Genomic DNA, 24,124 nt, shown 5'->3' on the forward strand with positions numbered 1-24,124 from the left:
AACAAAGACCTGAAGGAACTGACGAAGACAACAGAGGAAAAGAAAAACCTGTTGAAAAAGTACGAAGACGAGGCTAGAAAGAAAGCTGAGAACAGCAGTTCATTAATTGGAAACTTGAATCAGTTTATTCTACCAATGTTGGCGATTGCTTTTGCTATTCTGAGAGCACTTACCGGTACGTAACTGTTATGATCAGCTCTGGAATTTCACCATTTCAGGGGTAAGGCCACTTGGTGTTAATTGTCAATTTTTTTTAGACAAATTTCAAATGACAGGGCAGCAAGGCCATCAACTAAAACAATCACTGTAAGTTCACGGAAATAATGATTTTGACTGAAAGGTTAAGGGTGATTTTTAATACATAACTATTACTAGGGAAAAGGGGGAGCTATTATTAAAAAATTACTTATCTTTCTACAAACTCTTCTCAGAAGTTCACTCAGTCACGTTTCAATTATAATCCCTTTGTGAGTTTAACTGATTGTGTTATTATTAGCAGACTACACAGCGTTCTGTGAAAGGCAAATTTATAAACTTAATTTTTAAATAATTTATGAATGATGGGTTTCATCATTATTTTATTAACATTTGAGCATCCTTTCCCTGTTAATGATGGTTTAACTTGATCCTGAACTGTGAAGCAATTTGTAAAGTCAGTTTAAAAATATATTGAATCATTACAAATTAACTATAAATTCCTTAATTTAAAATTGCCGAAACATTAATAATTAGTAGTAGGGTCGCCACCCATTTTCATATTGATTCCTGTGTCCGTAAGTAGTGGTCGCACATTATGACAGCTGTTCTGGCACCGCTGGAGAACCACACGTATGCGACACAGTCTGGGGTACTTTTTTTGCTGTATTTCTCTTTGACAGGTGGTGGAGTGTGCAAATGAATCTATATGAAAACATATAATAAAACGTATGAGTTTAAGGGTATTTCTACATTCATTTATGACTAAATGTGGGAGTGGAAATGAGCCTTGTGTGTGTCCACACAGCTCCATCGTAACTAATATTTATAAAACAGAACCAGGCATACATGCTGGCAAAAATAATGCATATTTCTGTCTTTGTCTCAAAAAAGACACTAAACCGTATTGACAGAAAATAGGCAGAGGAGACAACGGCAAAATCAGCTTGAGCAGTGCGGACGGGCATACAGTCAAACTCATTGAACTGTTTCTTTAACATGCATTGTACATTAAAATACATTGATATTATGAAAAAGACACAGCAATGTACCCTCTTGAATTGATCATGTAATGTCTTTTATTAGCATAACTCTAAAGATGACAACAAAATATTATTTTTTTCAGTGCGGACTGTGTAGTGACGGCAGTTCATTTCAAGCTCACATGGGAAAAACAAATGTTCCAACCTCAAAACAAGACTTTAGGAAGGTTCAGGTTTCACTAAATAAAGATCTTTTAAGTATTTAGTAAACTGATAAAATTATTGGCTTTCATTTACCTTCCGGTTGTATCGTGGTAGCTTCCACACAGTTGGCTAAAAGTGAGAAATCCTTTGTCTTTAGTTCAAAAACATGTTGGTGAGTCAGAACCACAATGCATTAACAAAATGTATTTTTATGTAATTAAACTCAAGAATGAAAATAAAATATTGTAACGCAATCTGCAGTTTTATTTCCTTAACCTCAGTGTGTGTTTGTGAACATTATTGCTGCTGAGGACACACATTTCAGTCTCATGTGGGGACTTGCTGACCTTTTGGGGACAAATTCAAGTCCTGACAAAGTAAATTATTTAAATCTAGTATTACAACTTGTTTAAGGTCAGGATTCGACTTCGGCCCTTTGCTGCATGTCATTCTCCTCTCTCTCCTCTTTCATGTCTTCAGCTGTCCTATAAAATAAAGGCCTAAAATGCCCAAAAAATAATCTTACTTTTTTTTTACATTTATTAACAGTGGCAAGATGTAACTGAGTATATTTACTCACACAGGTGCATCAGTAATAATAATCAAATTATAATATGACACTTACGGGAGTCATTCTGTCACCTATAAACATTTTTACATTTGATTTTTCTTTTCTTGAGTAAAAATTATGAATGCAAGAATCTGTCTTCTTTCACCTGTTTATCAGCCACATGGGGGTGCTGTAATTTAAGGTTTTAAATCAACTATGATCACAAATTTAAACTCACATATAATATCTAAGACAGCACTGATCTTTTACAAAACATGCATTTGGCATTCAGGAAATGATATATGCAGGTCAAAGGAGCTGTGCTGAGTAGATAGTGAACAGTGGCTTTTTACAGCTTTTTCTTTGAAAACATTGTCCTGCTGCTGCTGAAAACGATGCTTTGAAAGTGGTGAGAATCAATCTCAGTTGTTGAACTACTGACTGGGTTTGCAGCACACATGTTCATCTCACTTCATGTTGTGAACTGAGACTAAGAACTACAATTCAAAGGGATGGCTAAACTGTATATACACACTTTATTTTTCTCAATTTAAAAGAACTGGTGGCATTTCTTGTAAATGCTGATGAGAGGGGTGAACAGGGTTTGCCGTTTACAGCGAACAGAAGAGAGAGTGAAAATGCAGGAGGACTGGATATTCAAGCTGTGCTAGATTATATAAATAAAATGGGACAATAAAGGGTGAGAAGCATTTTAGTCAGTCATTGAAAGGATGAACAAGAACACAACACACTAAAGTGAAAAGGGGAAAAAGGGGGAAGAAATAGCAAAGTGAACAAATATAGAGGTTCAGCTGAAACACAGTTTGCAAATTCCTCTCGTTCAGGGAAAAAGAATCAACTGTAAGTTCTAACTAGATCATTGTCTTACTATTACAGCACAGAAAAATGCAATGAAAATGCAGTAGTACATATCAAAACTGTGCTGGATTAAAATGATAAGGATAAAGCAGCAGCTGACTGCTGAATGTACTAACTAACTGTATATTGTTAATTAAATGTGACACTTGAATTTGTATTTGTCTGTTTGTGAAAACAATGTCTCATGTTGTGTGTTGTGTTTAGACTGTAGACCTACTGTAGCTGACATGTACACTGTTTTTAAAGTGCCCATATTATGAAAAAATCCCTTTTTCTGGGATTTGGGGTGTTATGTTGTGTCTCTGGTGCTTCCACACACATACAAACTTTGAAAAAAATCCACCCATGCTGTTTAGAGTGAGATACAGTTTCTGAATGTGTCCTGCCTTCAGTCTCTGGGTGAGCTGTTCAAAATTGGCACAGCTTGTGACGTCACAAGCCGAAACGAGCAGGCTAACCGCAACCATTAGCTCGTAGCGTTAGCATGCTAACGCTAATGCTAACGCTAGCATGCTACCTCGTTCTCAGTAGCAAAGCACTGCTACAACACACACAAGTTCACCATAATCTACAAAAGAACTACTTACATGTGCGCCCTCATTTAGAAGTCTCCCAGCTAATCCTGCCTTGTAACTGACCAAAGTTGTAGAAACAGCCTTTCTTTTACTGTCTATGGAGCTAGCTAGCTGACATGATCTACATCTGAGCTACTGGGCATGTGCAGTGCAATCAAAGATAGTACAGAAGAAGAAGAAGAAAAGAGGTCTCACTCTGTAGCTAAAACAGAGACCAGCTGAAAAGAGGATCTGCAGCAGTGAGAGAGAGCACTGCAGTACAACACAAACATGGTGTTTTTTGAAAATTAAACCATGTAAACCTATTCTGGTACAACCTTAAAATACAATTATGAACCTGAAAATGAGCATAATATGGCTGCTTTAATAACATTTGTTTAAAATTCATACAGAACATATGTACAATTATAGTATACTATAACTTTGGGCTAGGAAAAGGGGCTAAATGACAAACTTTGCTTTATTCAATTTATGATCAATGTATAAAGCAGCCTGTGAACTAAGCACATAAACACCTCGTGTTTTGGGGTTTTATGGGTATGGTTTGCTGGATGAAGTTTTCAGATAAGAAGCATAACAAACGGACCCTCAGCCTTCTTTCTGTACTGACTCTAAAGCACATCTGCTCTCTACAGTCCAAACATGGGAAGCCCATTCAGCCTACTCATCCTATTCAGCTTATTCATCAAATATGGTAAGTTAATATCTAATTATAATCATCATCTACTGGTGACACAGGTGACATTGGGGCATGTATATGTATATCTTTTGCAGTCTACACTTTTCATCTAAAATAAGCCAAACAAAGCCTAATTTATAAACTTAAGTTAGTCTTGAGTTAGTAATTTAAACTCACAATAATGCAGATTCAGAGTTTACTCACCAAATATCATGATTACAATATGATGCAATATAAGTCATTACATTATCCAGCATTATATTAGAGTTGAAAGCTCTACCTTTTAATAGATGTAAGTTGATTTAAGTACATTGTGCTGATAATGACTCTTTCAGGACCCCTCTTTCATTAATAGTGCATAGTGTTTGTACTGTGTTCTATTAATAGTTTTACTTAAGATTTTTTTTGAGTACTTGTTCTACCACTGCCAATACCAACATCAACAATTCAAAATGATTTAGTTACATAGTTTACATTTAAGTAAACTTTTAGTCAAAAATGTTTTTCGCTGAATTTTGTCCGCTCTTTTTTTAATTTAGCTTTATGCTTGTGTCACATGTCTTGTCAGAATACATTGAACATTTCAATTAATCTAGTCTCGCCAAAACTAATATGTGACATCTTTTGCTCATGCGGGTCAGTTCAGTTTTGTTTTATTCACAGTATATTAATAATGAACGTATCCTGTTTACGAATTGAACCAAATTCACTGCACTGGGTACCCAGCACTTCACCTGTTTAATGAGAAGTAGATCGGACGAACGGTTCCAGATATTTGAATGACAGATGGCTGATGGACATACCCACAGACAGAGATTCCTTACTTTAATAGAATTACAGTAAATACATAAAAACATTAAAAACATATATTCAAATCTAACCTGTGAAACATCCCACTGTAGCAAAATTAAAAGACACAGTTTTCAATTCACTCTAACACCATTGTTTTATAGATGATTTAATGTCTTCATATCAGGAAGTGTTGTTGCAGAAAAACTGACTTTACTTCAATTCTTCAGCTCAGCAGCAGACCTGTCAGCTGTATTCATAATGTTGCAGCATGTATCTCAATAGTTATTTAAAGATGTATCGCATGTCATGTCATGTCAAGTTAGTTGAAGAGAATGTTTCTTAAATCCTGAACATTTCTCTGACTCACTCTGGCTGTACACAGACTGATCTCATGAAGTGGTGTATGTATGACACACTAATTTGTATGCCATTATTGGCGTGTTATCAAGAAGCATACTCGCTTTTTAGCGTGTTTATCAACCCCGTTTGGCCTTCATTGACTTACATTACCTTATGATAGCGTGTGAATTTACGCTGTAGTGAGTAGTATGAAAGGGTGAAAATCCGCGTAGGGAGGTTGGTTGGGAGGGGAGGATGGGTCAAACACAGGACTTTCACCAAGGAAACGGGGTATCGTGTCCCGCATGTCACGTTTCCATTGTGCCCCACGTGTGGCGTTTCCTAAACTCAACCGTAGATTTCTTCTCGCGATAACAACTTCTTTTTGCGATAACACGCCAAGTGGCGATAACACACTAAGTGGAGTGTATATTTACGTCCGCTGTATACAGCGTAGACATACACTCAAATGCTAGCTACAGATAACATGCTACTTGGCTTAAGAAAGTCGGCGTGCCTGTTTACGCGAAGTCAGGATGTGTTGTTTGATCCTACCAACAAAAAATGACCCACAGGAGTGTTTCATAAATATGCACCCCTAGTGATGGTGGAAATACGACCTCATATCTAAAACAGAGAACGTCGCTCGGGCTAGGGTTAGGGTTTTGAACGTAAAGGTCACAATTTTAAACACGTCTTTAATGTGAAATAGTCGCAGCTTGGTTATGGTTAGGCAATTAAAACTACTTGGTTATTTTCATTTGCATCACAACTACTTAGTTAAGTTTAGAAAAAGATAATGGTTTGGGTTAAAATCAGTTGCTTCACTTGCTGAAGGTTACACACGTGGTGCTGAACGTGACGTTTGTTAAGTTAAAAAATAATCACTGTTTTTCGGAATTTTAAGTCCAGTGTTTGTTTGACCTGTCCAACCTACGACCTTATTCCTTAAAATTGCCACTTCCGGGGCGCCTGGTAGCTCACCTGGTTAAGCGTTTGCCACAGAGGGTCAGTCCTTGCCGCAGCGGCCGGAGGTTGGATTCTGACCTGCCGGCCCTTTGCTGGATTTCATTGAAGTTGCATAATCTGTCGAATATCAAAATGTTTTGAAATTTGTTTTTCTACCATCAGAACCAACCAGATACAATAATGAGGAGATCAGGATTGTGTTGGTGGGGAAGACCGGAGTTGGGAAGAGCGCCACAGGAAACACCATTCTGGGAGAAGAATATTTTAAATCAGAGTTCTCCCCTAAATCTTTGACTGAACACTGTGCTAAGACCTCTGGTGAAGTGGATGGACAAAAGGTTGCTGTTATTGACACTCCGGGTCTGTTCGACACAAGGATTGATTATAATAAAACCAGTAAAGATATTGCCCAGAGCATTTCTTATGCTTCTCCTGGACCTCACATCTTCCTGGTCGTCATCAGACTGGGCAGATTCACAGAGGAAGAAAAGAAGACGGTGCAGAAGATTCAGGAAATCTTTGGAGAGGAAGCAGACAAATACAGCATGGTTCTCTTTACCCATGGTGACCAGCTCAAAGGGAAACCTATTGAGGAGTTCTTGAAGGACAGCGAAGAGCTGCAGGAACTTGTGGCCAAATGTAACGGCCAGTACCATGTCTTTAATAATGAGGTGAATGATCGTTGTCAGGTCAGGGAGCTGCTCAACAAGATCAGATATATAACAAAGAAGAACGGAGGAAGTCATTACACCACTGAAATGTTCCAGGAGGCAGAGAGGAAGATAGAAGAGGAGAAACAACGAATCCTTAAAGGGAACGAAGAGCAAATGCGCAAAAAGGAAGAGGAAATAAAGAAGAAACTAGAGGAAAAGTATGAGCAACAAATAAAGGAAGCAGAGGCTGACAGAGAAAGGATGAAAGTGTTAGTTGCAGATCGTGAGAGAGAAATGGAGGAGGAGAAGAAAAAATATAGAGAAGAGCAGGAAAATCGGGCCAGACGGGAAGCTGAGAACAGTAATCCAATAATTAACCTGATAAAACTTATCGTCAGATTTTTGTTTGGGTAAAATAAGAGCAGCAGCTTTACCAAACTGTTCTCTTCACAGCCCCTTTTTTGATTTTCGTGTGTAGTGCTTCAGTGTCAAATAAACACAACTAAATGTCACAGGTTAATATTTGAACAAGATGATTGATGTTTAGAAGTGCCACAGCTTGTAAAGAGCATGTTTCTATGGTGATCATGAAATAAATCTGATAATAAATGACATACTGACATCAGTCAGAGGTTAAAGATAATAAATACAGGACATGAAGGTCTTCTTCCATTTAATGTGACACAGAACCAGGTAGAAACATAAAAAGAAAACAGATTTTTACACACAAACTTCTTTCATTCATTTTATTTCATTTTATGTAACTGAAACAATAACTGTAAATGGATGCCACCGAGCTGCACTCCTGTGAGGACACAAACTTTGTACAATAGCCTCCTCCACTGGTCAGGAAGAACTGTAAAGTCTGAATGATACAGCTGGAGAGAAATTAATTAAAGGACAGAATATGTCCAAAAACTAAAATAAGGAGGCTTTTGAAATTACTTTAAAGTCTATTCCAAAAACTATGAAGTCATCACAAATTTAAACTCTAAATAACACAATCAGATTATTAAATCTCACATTAAGGTGTAGTTTATTTTTAAGGTGAAATGTTTAAGTATATATTTCATTAAACCAAAGTAGACCGGAATACAAATATTCACATTTCTACTCCATTTATTCTTCCACACTGCCATTTTGGATTTTGTATGTAAAAACTATTTTTACAATATTGTAATGTAGTATTTAAACGTCAGACATTTATCAGATTTGATGCCATCATAACACAAGACATTGAGACTATATTTCTCCTTGTTTATGTTTTCCTTTCATTGCAGCTTTGATTTTTTTCATTACTTATTTCATTATATTTTAAAATGTCCCTTATTGACTTACTGTTTTTCTTTAATGGAACATCCTAGCATTAGCATCTTACACGTATACTTGTATAACCAGTTTGACAATAAACATCAAGACACAGTGTTTGATGCTCTTTGTTGTCAGCAGTGTTTTATAGGTGTGGTGTTTTTGCATGAAGTCTTTACATAAGGAAGTTTCTTTGCAGACAGACTGACTTTACTTCTTCAGCTCAGCAACAAAACTGATCTTCTCTCCTTAACCCAACAATGGCCAGCAAATATGCCAATAAGTCAATAAACTGTATTCATAATGTTGGTTGTAACTTGTATCTAAATAAACATTTATAGATTGATTGCATGTCATAGCATGAACCAATCCCAACAGTTTTAAAGGGGAAAGTGCTAATTGAAAAACGTTTCTGAAATTCTCAACATTTTTGTGATTCACTCTGCATTATATAAAGAGGTGCTTCTGTTGTTTGGCCTACCCTTGCCTAAACATTATAACATTAATAAAGGAGGATTTATTGCAGTACTGCTGTATTAGACTGTATTAGTTTGTGGCAGGTGTTCCTAATAAACAGTCAACTGAGTGTAAGTTCTATGCCTCTGTTTAAGGCCCTATATAAAGTCAACTAGGCAAGGTAAAAACTTCATCTGCCCACTGTCAGAGTTGCCCATGTTGTAGTTGTATAAACTGGTTCAAAAAGTTTTGCAATTTCTTTCAGCCTTCCCATCAGAACCGTCCAGATACAATAATGAGGAGATCAGGATTGTGATGGTGGGGAAGACTGGAGTTGGAAAGAGAACCACAGGAAACACCATTCTGGGAAAACAGAACTTTAAATCAGAATTCTCTTTTAAATCTTTGACTGAACACTGTGCTAAGGCCATATGTGAACTTGATACACAAAAGGTTTCTGTTATTGACACTCCACAGTCTTAATGAAAAGGAAACCAAGAAAAATATTGCCCAGAGCGTTGCTTATGCTTCTCCTGGACCTCACATCTTCCTGGTCGTTATCAGACTGGGCAGATTCACAGAGGAAGAAAAGAAGACGGTGCATGAGATTCAGGAAATCTTTGGAGAGGATGCAAACAAATACAGCATGGTTCTCTTTCACCATTGCAGCCCCGTCCCTCTGGAACTCTCTACCCATACACATCCGTGACTGCACTGACCTGGACACTTTCAAATCACTTCTCAAAACCCATCTCTTTAGAATAGCCTTCACCTTATAATAACATCACACTTAACCTATTGTTAGCTGCTGGTTTTATCATTTTTATCTGTGTAATATGCTTGTTTTTGTGTTTTGTGTCATTTTATTGCTTCACCTGCTTTTATTGTACTACATGGTTTTACTGTAAAGTGTCTTTTGAAAAGCGCTATATGAATAAAATGTATTATTATTATTATTATTATTATTATCATTATTAGAACACATTAAAGCATTTTATAATGAGTTACAAGGTCAAGTATCATAATACCGTATAATTGCTCGTCAATCACTGAGTACCATTTGTAACACATTCTGCAGTTTCATTACCTTGACCTGTGTGTGTGTGTGTGTGTGTGTGTGTGTGTGTGTGTGTGTGTGTGTGTGTGTGTGTTTGTAATTAGGTATTACTACTGCTGTGGGGACCTGTTGACTTTTTGGGGACAAAATTCAAGTCCCCACAAAGTGATTAATTAAAATCTAGTTTCAAGACTTGATTTAAAGTCAGGGTTAGGCAGAGGTTAGGATTAGGATTAGTCTAGGTTTTAACGAATACATTCAATTTAATACAATGTCCTCTTAAGTGATGGAAATGTGTGTCTGTCTATTTGTGTGTGTTTGTGTTTGTGTCTGTGTCTATGTGTGTGTGTGTGTGTGTGTGTGTGTGTGTGTGTGTGTGTGTGTGTGTGTGTGTGTTGTGGAACATGAACTCAATTTCTTAAAAATTTCATTTGTTAGCAGTGGTAAGTTATAACGGAGTACATTTACTCACACACATGCATCAGTAATAATTATCCAATATTATAATATAACACTGACGGGGTTACTTCTGTCATCTAATGAGTATTTTTAAATTGCAAGTACATTTTGCTTTTCTGTATTTCTTCTTGAGTAAATATCATGAATGCAGAACTTTCTGTTTTCTTTCATCCCTGGTTTATCAGCCACATGGAGGTGCTGTAATTCAAGGTGTTATATCAACTATGATCTTTCTCCTTTTAACACTACCTGGCCAAAATTAGGTCACACAACCCACATATAATATCTCAGAAAACAATGATCTTTTGTAAAACATACATTTAGCATTTAAGAAATGTCTGCAGTTTACTGCAGTCTGGCCATTTTAGCTGTTTACAGAAAAGAGTGAAACTGACAGTTAGGCTATTACAGGCTATTTTAAAGAATAAGACATTTCTACATAAATCAATAAAATAAAAACTACTGAAATTGCCAGAATGAATGCTCTACTATGTCCACCAGCTAGTCTCTAACTGTGAGTGTCTGCTTTTTGCTGCTGAGAAGGTCGTGAACAGTGGCTTTTTACAGCTTTTTCTCTGAAAACACCTGGCTGCTAATGTTGAAACGATGCTAATATAGGGGTGACAGTCAAACTCAGTTGTGTTTTCAAAGAAGCATCTGTTAAACTGCTGACGGGGTTTGCAGCACACATGTTAATGTAACATGTTGTGAACAGAGGCAGACTACAATTCAAAGGGATGGCTACAATCTATATGTGCACTTTATTTGAAATTGAGTAATTTTTTGTGAATGCTGATGGGAGGGATGAACAGGCTTTCCTGTAAACAGAAGGGATGATGAAAATGCAGGAGGACTGGACTTTCAAGCTGTGCTAGAGTATAATAATGAAATGGTACACAAAGGGTGTGAACCGTTTCAGTCAGTCATTGAAAGGTTAAGCTAAATCATAACGCACAAGAGTGAAACATAGCAGGGAAAGAAATAGTTCATCAATACAGCATGCAAAATACTCCACTTCTGGGGATAAAACTCATCTGTTCTGACTGGATGGGTGATTGACTTGTACAACATTCCTATCAGTGACATTTAAATGATTGCTGTTGTTTGACAGATGTAAAATACATATACTGTATGTGTAAAGTTATATAAATTACTGTATAACTTAACTTTGGGCTAAGAAAAGGGTCTCAAGGACATAAACGTTGCTATCAATACTTTATGCTCAACATTAATAGTTTTTAAAATAGATTTTAAAATAATTTAAAAGCCCTCTAATTGTACTTTTTGTAAATATTCTGTCCAACTAATTTCTCTCCAGTTGTATAATTCACACTGTACAGTTATTCCTGGCCAGTGGAGGGGGCTATTGTACAATGTCTGTGACCTCACAGAAATGCAGCTTGGTGGCATTTAGTTTGGTTTATTTGAAACAAGTAAACCAAACTAACAGGTCAGACAGCAAAACAATATTAGTATAGAAATTATATGTAACTCAGAACTAGAAAGATAGACTTTACTTAAACTTCTAACTTTCCTAAAAAGCAAGTTGTGACCTTTTTCAAATTGTGGCAGTGGTTTTATTATGTACAAAGGATAATTTACCTTTGTTGAATTATTCCAATTCCTGCTACTACAGAACTTAAAGCAACAGGCACTCGTATTGGCAATAAATTGTCTATATTAAGTATGTTTTTCATTTAGTTTTGACCATAAAATCCTACTTATATTGACCTGTTGACATTAAAGTTATAATATTTGAGATTTTTGTGATATCAAACACTGTTTTTGATAATGTGTCAGCATATTTTCACCATTCAATGTATTAACATTCTTCACCTCTCTCGTATTTCCCCCCATTAGTAGTGGAGTTCACATTTGTTCAAGTTGCCTTTACAATGGACAATGGATGGACGGTGGTGACGGTGCAGTGGATATGACACATGCCTTTGGTGTGGGAGACCTGGGTTTGACTCCCACTGCGATACATCAACCAATGTCTCTCTGAGCAAGACACTTAACCCATAGTTATTCCAGAGGTGTGTGACCTCTGACATATATAGCAATTGCTTTCAATTGCTATATATGTCAGTCGCTATAATGACGGCCTCGCTCTACATCAGAACTTACATAATGGAAGTAGCTACGTCTGTGACTTTGTGGATATTTTCTCCTTGTTAATATCATATATGTGGTTTAATGTCCTCTGCTTCATAATGTCAAATAAACACAACGTCACGGGTGTAATAATAATTGTACAATGTGATCCATGAATGTTTAGTAGTGCCACAGATTGTCAAGAATATGTTACTATTGTGATCATGGAATAAAACTGATATTTAATAAGAAATGTTTTACTGACATTCAAATGGCCAAAATTAAGTCACAAATTTCAACTCACATATCTCAGGCAACACTGATATTTTGCTAAGCATACATTTGCCATTTTAGAAATGACTGTAGTTGATGGCAATAATTATGGAGATATTTCTGTCTGGAACAAAGTGGTGGATCGATTGACAGACCGACTTTGCCGTCCTGAGAGCTAAAAACAGCTTGTTTGAAAAGGTACAACTTCACAGTTCAGATATCCTTTTCCCCCCTTTCCCTCCTGTTAATCATCTCCTGACCCATTCACAGTTGTCTCACAACCCTCTATGGGGTTCTGACCCCCACTTGGGAACCTTAGTCCAAGTTCTTAGTCTTAATTGATATGTATAGCCTAATGCAGTTAAACAGTTTCCTATCCCAAATCTTAAAATGTTTGTAGCATAACAACTCATCTGAAAACAGAGCCAAGCAATAAAGGCGTTTGGGTCAACACCTCTATCTAAAGGGATGAGTTATCCTTGTTCTGATTTAAACTGTATTGTGAGTATAACTGTTTCGTATTTTGTTTCGTACTTTGTATTTTTGTACGCATTATAAATATCTCATAGTTATCTTCATAGTCCCAGTTTTACTTCATAAATATCGTAAACAATGCAGTCCTGCTTTCAGTAAGTTCCGCTGTCCTTATATTTCCTTTCCCAGCTTGTTAAAAAAACAAATGTCAGTTTGAAGATGGGTGTATGTAGAGCTGACAGGCAACAATCTCTGCGGATTAGCAAGTTAACAAACACAAAAGAAGAAAGACCTGTATTATTTTGAATCAGAGCTCAATCTAGTTTCACTTCTAAGAAAGTGAGACTCATACATGAACATATTAAAAGAAAATAAACAATGAATGTAAAATACATGATAACCTAAACAAGTATGTATAATCTTACTGTTTAACAATAAGAAAAGAAAATTGTTGGGTTGAGTGCAGGATGTGCAAAAAATATTGAGGGAATGTGCAGAGGTTTAGGATATGTAGTTAGGGGTTAGGGTTAAGGGTTATGTTAGAGTAAAGGAATGGGGTAAGGTATATTCCAGGACTATTGTATAAATGTACAATATATTTAAGTGTATGTGAAGTCATTTTTATTCAATAAGTACAACTCAAGTGATTTTTTTAACATTAGTAAACTTCTTATGAATTCAATACATTTATATATTTAGGATGAATTATACTTTCAGAAGACATAGCTCTTTTTGACTAAAAAAGAACCGTGCGTATATGAACCATACACATCTTGGTTTCACTGTGCTTTGTTTTCAACATTGAGATATGGGTGTGGTTTAGTGAATGAAGCTTTTACATCGAGAGGTGTTTTTGCAGACAATAAGATCTTCACTTCAACAGCACATCAAACATGGCCTGCGATGCCAAAAAAGCCGAACATGGTAAGTACAGAAACTCTCTTCTACATTGGCAGCGATAAAAAGACGGTGTGTTTTCAGGGAACAGATGGGTGGAGTGTGTGACTGAAATCTAGTTTGATCAACAGCCAGGACACATTACGTCAGTGTTTTACACAGCAGAAATAGGCCCTCTCCTCATCCACTTCACACTTTTATGGTAATTCCAGGAAATGTAGCTACCTGTGTGCAAAATGAACATGCAATATATTATGTCCTTTAGCCTTTATAATGATTTTGTCTACCAATGACTCCTCATATAACTTCACCTTATTTTCTAATTAAACCTTTGAACTAGGTAAAAGTATTTACATTTCATCCAACATTGATTGTTTTAAGTGTGAATCTACCTGACCATATCACCAGAGAAGAATTTTGATATTAGACACTATAATTACATGCAATGTCAACTTCTTTGTCTATGGCTAACTTTACAAAGTTCTCGCTTTCTACAATATTGTGCATGACAATTACGGAATGGTTATGGTTAAGCAATACTCGGTTAAAGTTAGATGCCACACCCTTACTTTTCAGGTCACTGCATGAAGCATACACTATTCCCTGAATTGACACAGATAGTAGGCTTTGGACATAAACCACATTCCTATAGACACTGGGCTAATAAACAACATAATGTCTACCTTTCAAAAATGTGTGCCAATGTATTTCTAATCTATATATAATGAAGTGCTCTGTTCATTTGATAATTCTGCAAGTGAGTGCTTCTTTTAGTAAGTTTACATTCTCTTTTGCGAAATTTTTAAGACTAGGGTCACATTACTCCGGGAATATAGAGGTGCATGACATTAACTTCCATTCCACTCTGCAGTGAAATTGTTGTCATCATAACTTCCTCCTCCTGTTAATCCTACTGCACATGATGTGGAGCTCAGAGTATATTTGGTTAACAAATTAGTCAAACTTTGTAAAAGCCATGAGTACAATGAGAGCTGCTCGGTTTGCAAAGCTTTACCAGAAAGTACAGCCTCTCTCCATTTTGGAAATAACTAGCCATGTTCTGCACAAGGTCAAACATGCACATTTGGTTTGAAATCCTGTAGTACTGCAAAATTTTGCCATTCAATACAAACTCAAAATGTTCTTCTCTGTATCATAAATGTCCCAAATACCAATACCAGACAGAGCTAAAATGCTTGTGAAACACAACTGAGAAATAATAATATAAATTTTCTTCCTCAGAACTGACCAGATACAATAATGAGGAGATCAGGATTGTGATGGTGGGGAAGACCGGAGTTGGGAAGAGCGCCATGGGAAATACCATTCTAGGAACACAGTACTTCAAATCAGAGTTCTCCCCTAAATCTTCGACTACAGTCTGTAAAAAGGCCTCCGGTGAAGTGAATGGACAAAAGGTTTCTGTTATTGACACTCCGGGTCTGTTTGACACAAGGATTGATGAAGAGAAAACCAAGAAAGATATTGTAAAGAGCATTTCTTATGCTTCCCCTGGGCCCCATATCTTACTGGTCATCATCAGACTGGGCAGATTCACAGAGGAAGAAAAGAAGACGCTGCACAAGATTCAGGAAATCTTCGGAGAAGAAGCAGACAAATACAGCATGGTTCTCTTTACCCATGGTGACCTGCTCAAAGGGAAACCTATTGAGGAGTTCTTGAAGGACAGTGAAGAGCTGCAGGAACTTGTGGACAAATGTAACGGCCAGTACCACGTCCTCAATAATGTGTTGAAGGATCGTTCTCAGGTCAGCGAGCTGCTCGACAAGATGAGATATATAACTGAAAAGAATGGAGGAAGCCATTACAGTACTGAAATGTACCAGAGGGCAGAAAGGGCAATGGAAGAGAAGAAAATAAGGGAAACAAAGAAAACTGTAGCATCTCCAGTCTCTCTCCTTGGGTTGCCCCACCTTCAGATCTCTTTTCCTGGGTGCCAAGCCCCCAAAATCTCCCTCCTGGGTCCCTTTCCTTTTAGGTACCACTTATGCCAGTATAACAGACCCCTGATGGTCGGAGGATGTATTGTATTTTCCTTCAGAGGTCAATATAGGCAAATGCGCAGGTCCATGTTCATGAAATATCATATCATTACAAATGCAATAAACTATAAAAATATTATGGAAAAGTCACCGTACATGTCATACATCAGGTCCTTTCATTTAAAACAACGAAATATGTGATGTGTGAAGATGATTTTTGACTTTTCAAAGCCAAAAACTTTCAGAAGGGGTGAAATCTACAGTAACTGTTTAATACTCAATCTATGGTGTACAATACTTTTAAATCATTTTTGTAAATGTTTTTTTTGCTGTATTCAATTATGAGAAGATGTGGATGTGTGAATGAGAAATTACAAACGCATAATCACTGACATCTGTGCATTTGAGGTAGCAGGTCAGTAGCGAAGACCCACAGCACAATGTTTTCCCGTTTAAGACTCTTTTTATTACAGAAATAAAAGTAACAGAATCAGATCATAGTGTTAAAGGTCAAACTCAGAAGTGTTTTGGAAGCTTACAATATTGTGAAAGTACAGTAGAATCTGTACTAATGTTCATTTGACATGTTATGAACAGAGACTTAGAACAACAACTCAAAGGGCTGGTCACACTCATTCATGGCTCTGTATCTTTGGCAATTTAAAAGAACTGGTGGCATTTCTTGTAAATGCTGGGAGTAAATAGGGTTTGCTGTTTGCAGTTAACTGAAGGAACAAGGAAATGCAGGGGGACTGGATATTCAAGTTCTGCTAGAGTATAAAAATAAAATGGGACAACAAAGGCTGACTAAAAATGAAGCAGGAAAAGAAAGAGCAAGTTAACCATAAAGAGGGTCAGCTCAAAATCAATTGTGCAAAATCCTAAAGCAAAAATCTATCTAGCGTGTTTATAGAAAAACACTTCACCCAAAAAAATTTAGCTAAAAGTTAAACTAGTGTTCTATTTATGAAGAATATAATAGCCTACAAATGACAAATAAATAGACAAACTTGGCTGTCAAAACTTTCCCATCAATGCTTTGTTGTAAATAACGTTATATTCCACATCCCATTCTGTGAGAAGTCTGAAGAAAGTCGTTCTCATCCATTTTATTTTCATCCTAAATTGCAACACTGTTTTCATATCTGTGTGAACAGATCTTGAGACAATCCTTCCGCCCACCCTGAATCTCTTATCTTACTACACATTCTCTAAATGAATGGAGCGATTGTGAGAAAATATGTATATCCTTGTGTGTCTCATTACACATTTAAAACGTTGTGAACTGAAACCTGCTTCATGTCGCTTTGTTCTCCGAGCTCGGCCCTGCTTTCAAAATCAACTCACAGGGGTCAAGCTAGTAGATAATAGGATTCGAACCACAAAACAATCCTGATTGGATTGCTTCACAACAGTATCAATGTACAAAACAGCCTGGCAACTAGTCAGATAAACACCTCTAGTCTTCATCTGGTTTTATGGGTGTGGTTTGTTGCATTAAGCTTTCATACAAGAAGCATTGTTGCAAACAGACTATTACCTTTCTTTCTGTACTTCACTATAAGTGCATCTGCTCTACAATCCAAACATGGGAGGCACAATCTCCAAACATGGTAAGTCAATATTTAACCATATCTTAGGACTGTCAAACGATTACATTTTCTTAATCGCGATTAATCTCTGAATTTCTATAGTTAATCACGATTAATCGCATGTTTTATCATATGATTAAAATTCTATTTTTAAAAATGTTATTTTGCATTTCAGAACTGTTTTTAAGTACATATTAACAATGGAAAGCCATTCTTACCAGTGTATCTTGATTTGGAATCAAAGGAATGCAAAGAAAATGACTTTATGAACTTGATTTTAAGATTTGTATTTGTTTATTATATATTTAACCAGTCAATATTAGGGTTGGGTATTGTTGCTAAAGCGGTACTTTTAAAACGGTACCGGTGCCTTAACAGTGCCTGAACCGATACTTTTAAGAAAGTTAAAAAAAGAAGGGTACTAAACAGTTGGCGACATTAAAGAACAGCTTGTTTATTGCTAAGGCCATATCCTCAAAATTAAATGTTTAACAATAATGTAATCACTATAACAATAACTTATTTCACTAGTAAATAGCTGTTGAATGACAAAAACAACCACCAGATGGGAAAAGGGCATTTAACAACTTTGAATGCACCACAAGTATGTAAATTACCAGTTTCATTGAACTAGTCTGTGTTTTTCCGACAACAGCAGCTGCAGATTGTTACACCCCGGTGTTGAATCCTCTACAGTGAAATACAGACAGACTTTACACCGTTTAGCGTTAGCATTGTAACCGTGTTTAATGCAGCTACTAGCTAGCGGTAGGCTAAGGTTAGCTGCTGTCGAGTATAGTGTTAACTAGCGTCACATGCAGCAATGTTTCTGTTGCCGGTAACGTCTGTTTCAGAGTATCAGAGAGAAGAGCAGACATATCAGTGGCACCAGAACGAGGCACCGAAATCTGTGTTGCTATTCCTGTAGCAGCAGGATGAGTTACGAGGAAGTACGGCAAAATAGTAGCCTGTTAGGCACGACGCAAAGCAGAGTGAAGTGAAAATAAATTAATAAATGGCAGCATGCGATTAATACGATTAAAAAAAATGTACGCATTATGCTCGGCCCTTAATCGCATCGCGGTGAACGCGTTAATGCTGACAGCCCTAGTATCTGTAATAGTCATCTATTGGTGACAGTTATGGATGTGCATTTCTTTTGTCTACATTCTTCATCTATAATGTGCTGATCAAAGCCGTATTTATAAACTTGTCTTAGTCTTTTGTTTGCTCAGTTTTACTATCCTCTCAAGTTTGCGAACAATGATTCTGGCATTTTATCTGTTATATATTTCTATGATAGACTTTTGAATGCATTGGAATACAAACATGCTATACATTTGAAAGTTTAACCATATTGCAGCCATCTAAGAAGCAGGTCTCTTGGTAATGAATTAAAAAGAGTTAAGAGAGCGGCATAAATTACAAGTCTTTAATACACGTTGGTCAAACCGAGTAGATCCTGTTGTCAAAAACCAAATGGGTTGAAAGTATTTTGTAAATTAATTTTGTATATCTCAACCATGCGTCTCATTTGAAAATAATGTATGAACTGTTGTTGCTGAAATATTACTAAGAGTGCTAGCAAACTTAACTTCCTGTTTGGCAGAAGAAGGCTATTTGACTTCTGTTCAGAAACTCGTCATTGACAGTGGCATTTTCAGTAAGCCTGTTCTGCTTTGTAAAGAGGTATGACAACTAAATTTGGAAACAAACTGCACAAACTGCTGCTCTTGGGGTAATTGTTAGGTCTCTGTGAATTATAGTGTGGTCTAGACCTACTCTCTGTAAAGTGTCCTGAGATAGAGAATAGAGAGAGAAGTCTGTTATGACTTGATACTACTGTGGCGACACAAGAGCGGACAGAACAGAGGAGGTTGTAGTCTAGGTGGAACCTGCTCCAAAAACACCCACAACGCCACCCTGGGAATTTCACCCAGAGAATGATTTGACTGATGACTTCCCAATTGCAATGTTATTGATACAATTAAGAACACACGTACGTAGACAATTCAGCCAGAGACGAGGTTCAATTTTAAAAACGAACACATTTTATTTCAATAATTTTAAAACAATTTAAAGCACATTCATACCTTGGGGAGGGAAACGGGGGGGAAAAAATTATAATTGCTGCTGAGGCTTACCAGTGGAGGAGAAGGGGGTCACGAAGGCAGTGAGGGATCCCAGGGAGAGTCACCCATGAACACACAAACACACAGCAGTGAACACAGCACAGAAAACGGGGTAGACAACACAGCACACAGGAAGGGGACACCACCACCGGGACACCACCACCTTCGGCTCTCATCAACTGAAACGGGGACAGAAACGGGACACACACGATTAACAGGGATTCACTCAACAGAAAGAAAATCAATATGAAATTTGGATGAAAAGAACAAACTGAAAGAAACTTATCACAATATAAACTGCCATATAAGCCACCAGTGGTTCCAGGAAGGCAGTGCAAAATAAAACGATATACATTTGAAAGAAAACACTTGTCAATAAACCAAGAGAAACAAAACACTAGAACACAATGAGAACTTAACCAAAGAAACTCAACTTTTTAGGTAGAAAACTAAACTCAGTAATAAGAAAGATTCAAGCAAAATGTAAATACAACTTTTAACTAAATTAACCAGAGAAACTCCCATGTTTAGGTGGAAAACTAAAGTCACCAATGAATAGAAAACCAAGCAAAATGTAAATACAACTTTTAACTAAATTAACCAGAGAAACTCCCATGTTTAGGTAGAAAACTAAAGTCACTAATGAAAAGATAACCAAACAAAACGTAAATGCAACTTTTAACTAAATTGAAAAAACAAAAAGGGAAAAGAAACAACTTAATCAACCAAATTATAATGTAGGGAGTCAACCCCTTCAGCTACATTCAAACATTTTAAAACACTGGCCCACATAAAACAGGTGGCTCACACATTTGACCGTATGGCCGTAGTTACCCAGTTGCCGTGAAGGCAGGATGGGCGTGCAGCAATCTGTTGAAGTTGCTGGTACAATATTCAGAACATGCACTTTAAGCAAACAGCAGCCCAGGCAAAACAGCAGCCAGTGGGTGAACGCTATGCGGCTGAAGACGATCTCCAGCTGAACCAGCCCGGTACCTGTTATTTATAGAAAAATGGGAGTTAACACAAAATACTAATAAAGAGTAAATCCTACACCATGTAGCCTACATACTGATCAAGCAGCGTTTGTGTCAACCCGAAGGAGGCAGCTCAAAGCGTGCAAACAGCAACTATCGGTAAGATTCGCTTTTGAATGCGTTGAACGACGGGGTGGAAGACTGACCCACCAAACGGAGATCTACGAGCGGTCAATTAAATAATAAACATGACGGCAGCCGATAATAGGGCTGGGCGTATCGATCTAAATATCGATAGTATCGATACCAAGATGAGTATTGGTATCGGATCGATACTGTTGTGATGAGATCGATACTTTTGTTGCCGTTTCTCTCACGAGTTCATGCGAGCACAGCGTCTCTCCAAGTCTTTGCGCAGTGTGCAAACAGCGCACCTCTCTCTCTCTCTCTCTCTCTCTCTCTCTCTCTCTCTCTCTCTCTCTCTCTCTGCCCCCTCCCCCTCCCTGTTCTGCCGGAGGCGGAGAGTCAGAACAGTTATATTCATATTTATACATTGTGGCTTTTGTTTACTTATTTTGCACAACTGACCTTATTTTTCACAGATATCTGCGTGTAATAGAAGGTATTTTTGGTTGTGTTGTTGAATTTGTTATATTTATATTTTGTTTTATTATTTTATTATTTTTATACTGTTACATTGTTTTATATTGTTCTAGTTAGTAAATAAAAACATTTAGATTTGCCTAAAATCTTTGTCCTGTTTTATCATAATCATAATCAACTAACTAAAGGCAAAATCACAATTATTCAATGATCGTGATGTTACAAGTAAAAAGTATCATTATCGGTATCGGCGATACTAGCCCTGTATTTACTTGGTATCGGATCGATACCAAAATTCCCAGTATCGCCCACACCTAGCCGATAACAGTGGAATAAGTGCAGAGACAGTAAAGCCGCTACCTTACCTGTAGCACAGCAGAACAACACACGGAATGAGTGACCCGGAAGTGTGACGCACTTCCATCACTAAGGAGCAAGAGGGCAGTCAGGAGGACTACTACCTGTATTTATAGGGGGGCCCTGCGAAAGTGATTGGCCAAAAGAACGCCAGGTAGTTACGAGTTAAACTCATACTGCTACGCTACAAATACATTTAATTGAAAAGGAAGTTTTTTATGGAACAGGGTCACACGTTTATAATACATTTTCAATTGCATTTTTACTTCAGCTATCAAATTGTAACCTATTGTACTTATTTAATTTGTGGTAATTTTTCAGTGAATTTCAGATTGTATTGTTCAGTTTGATGTTGTATGTCACACCAAAGTTGTAAAGGTGGTGTGGGAATGGGTTAAAGTTGTTGTAAAGCTTTTGGAGGAAGCATACTGAGACCCTAACTTGGGCTATTTTTACGGTCTTCATGGTTCTCCACAGCAGCCCAAATGTTTTCTGTGGAACTGCATTGAACAAAAATGCATGAAAACATAGAGAATTAATTTTTCATCCTTGTATTTCAGACTCTAGGTCTGAACCGACCACAACCTACCGCAATGATGAGGAGATGAGGATTGTGATGGTGGGGAAGACCGGAGCTGGGAAAAGCACCACAGGAAACACCATCCTGGGAAAAGACTACTTCGAATCAGATTTCTCTGCTACTTCTTTGACAAAAAAATGTACAAAGGTCTTTGGTGAACTGGATGGACAAAATATTGCTGTTATTGACACTCCAGGTCTGTTTGACACTAGAACTGCTGAAGAGAAAATCAAGGAAGATATTGTCAAGAGCATTGCTTATGCTTCTCCTGGACCTCACATCTTCCTGGTCATTATCAAACTGGGCAGATACACAGAGGAAGAAAAGAAGACGGTAAGGGAGATTGAGCAAATCTTTGGAAAGGAAGCTAACAAATACAGCATGGTTCTCTTCACCCATGGTGACCAGCTCAAAGGGAAACCTATTGAGGAGTTTTTGGAAGGCAGCGAAGAGCTGCAGGAACTTGTGACCAAGTGTAACGGCCAGTACCACGTCCTCAATAATGTGTCAAAGGATCGTTCTCAGGTCAGGGAGCTGCTCGACAAGATCAGAAACATAACAGAGAAGAACGGAGGAAGTCATTACACCACTGAAATGTTCCAGGAGGCAGAGAGGGTGATAGAAGAGGAGAAACAACGAATCCTTAAAGAGAACCAAGAGAACATGAACAAAGAGCTGAAGGAACTGAAGAAGACAATAGAGGAAATGAAAAACCTGTTGAAAAAGTACGAAGACGAGGCTAGAAAGAAAGCTGAGAACAGCAGTTCATTAATTGGAAACTTGAATCAGTTTATTCTACCAATGTTGACGATTGCTTTTGCTATTCTGAGAGCACTTACCGGTACGTAACTGTTATGACCAGCTCTGGAATTTCACCATTTCAGGGGTAAGGCCACTTGGTGTTAATTGTAAATTTTTTTAGACAAATTTCAAATGACAGGGCAGCAAGGCCATTAAATAAAACAATCACTGTAAGTTCACGGAAATAATGATTTTGACTTAAAGGTTAAGGGTGATTTTTAATAGATACTATAACTATTACTAGGGAAAAGGGGGAGCTATTATTCAAAAATGACTTATCTTTCTACAAACTCTTCTCAGAAGTTCACTTAGTCACGTTTCAATTATAATCCCTTTGTGAGTTTAACTGATTGTGTTATTATTAGCAGACTACACAGCGTTCTGTGAAAGGCAAATTTATAAACTTAATTTTTAAATAATTTATGAATGATGGGTTTCATCATTATTTTATTAACATTTGAGCATCCTCTCCCTGTTAATGATGGTTTAACTTGATCCTGAACTGTGAAGCAATTTGTAAAGTCAGTTTAAAAATATATTGAATCATTCCAAATTAACTATAAATGACTCATTGACCATCCTTCTGATAATTAAATAATAATAATTTAATTCCTTGATTTAAAATTGCCGAAACATTAATAATTAGTAGTAGGGTAGGGTTCCTGTGTCCGTAAGTAGTGGTCGCACATTATGACAGCTGTTCTGGCACCGCTGGAGAACCACACCTATGCGACACAGTCTGGGGTACTTTTTTTGCTGTATTTCTCTTTGACAGGTGGTGGAGTGTGAAAATGAATCTATATGAAAACTGAGATTTAAGGGTATTTCTACATCCATTTATGGCCATCTGTGGGAGTGGAAATGAGCCTTGTGTGTGTGCACACAGCTCCATAGTAACTAATATTTATAAAACAGAACCAGGCATACATGCTGGCAAAAATAATGCATATTTCTGTCTTTGTCTCAAAAAAGACACTAAACCGTATTGACAGAAAATAGGCAGAGGAGACAATGGCAAAATCATTAAAATACATTGATATTATGAAAAAGACACAGCAATGTACCCTTTTGAATTGATCATGTAATGTCTTTTATTAGCATAACTCTAAAGATGACAACAAAATATTATTTTTTTCAGTGCGGACTGTGTAGTGTACTGTATACTGTGTATTTCAAGCTCACATGGGAAAAAGAAATGTTCCAACCTCAAAACAAGACTTTAGGAAGGTTCAGGTTTCACTAA

At 37.1% G+C, this 24,124-nt stretch overlaps 3 protein-coding genes across 3 annotated transcripts in view; all 3 read left to right on the forward strand.

The window, feature by feature from the left end:
• LOC116044656 (GTPase IMAP family member 4-like) overlaps positions 1-7,430 on the forward strand; it is a 31,151-nt gene extending 23,721 nt beyond the window's left edge. Inside the window, exon 2 of the mRNA XM_036004736.1 lies at positions 6,328-7,430. Within this exon, the coding sequence (XP_035860629.1) occupies positions 6,328-7,232 (905 nt within the window). The 3' untranslated portion in view covers positions 7,233-7,430. The remainder of the gene's footprint in view (positions 1-6,327) is intronic.
• A 6,400-nt stretch (positions 7,431-13,830) lies between these two features.
• Positions 13,831-17,003, forward strand: LOC118495778 (GTPase IMAP family member 9-like). Its single transcript, XM_036004860.1, has 3 exons — positions 13,831-13,863; positions 15,079-15,991; positions 16,997-17,003. Exons 1-3 carry the CDS (start codon positions 13,833-13,835, stop codon positions 17,001-17,003), a joined length of 951 nt encoding a protein of 316 aa, XP_035860753.1. The 5' UTR covers positions 13,831-13,832.
• Positions 17,004-22,104: 5,101 nt separating this feature from the next.
• On the forward strand, positions 22,105-23,670 carry LOC118495779 (GTPase IMAP family member 4-like). Its single transcript, XM_036004861.1, has 2 exons — positions 22,105-22,921; positions 23,657-23,670. Exons 1-2 carry the CDS (start codon positions 22,105-22,107, stop codon positions 23,668-23,670), a joined length of 831 nt encoding a protein of 276 aa, XP_035860754.1.
• The last annotated feature ends 454 nt before the right edge of the window (positions 23,671-24,124 follow it).

The sequence above is a fragment of the Sander lucioperca genome, chromosome 9, assembly GCF_008315115.2.
Source record: "Sander lucioperca isolate FBNREF2018 chromosome 9, SLUC_FBN_1.2, whole genome shotgun sequence".
NCBI classification, from domain to species: domain Eukaryota; kingdom Metazoa; phylum Chordata; class Actinopteri; order Perciformes; family Percidae; genus Sander; species Sander lucioperca.

Excerpts from the sequence above, each read along its gene's own strand:
- LOC118495778 (XM_036004860.1), top strand. The coding sequence starts at position 13,833 with ATGGCCTGCGATGCCAAAAAAGCCGAACATG. Across the intron at positions 13,864-15,078 it reads TGCCAAAAAAGCCGAACATG|AACTGACCAGATACAATAAT; the intron begins GTAAGTACAGAA and ends TTTCTTCCTCAG.
- LOC118495779 (XM_036004861.1), top strand. The coding sequence starts at position 22,105 with ATGAGGATTGTGATGGTGGGGAAGACCGGAGCTGGGAAAAGCACCACA.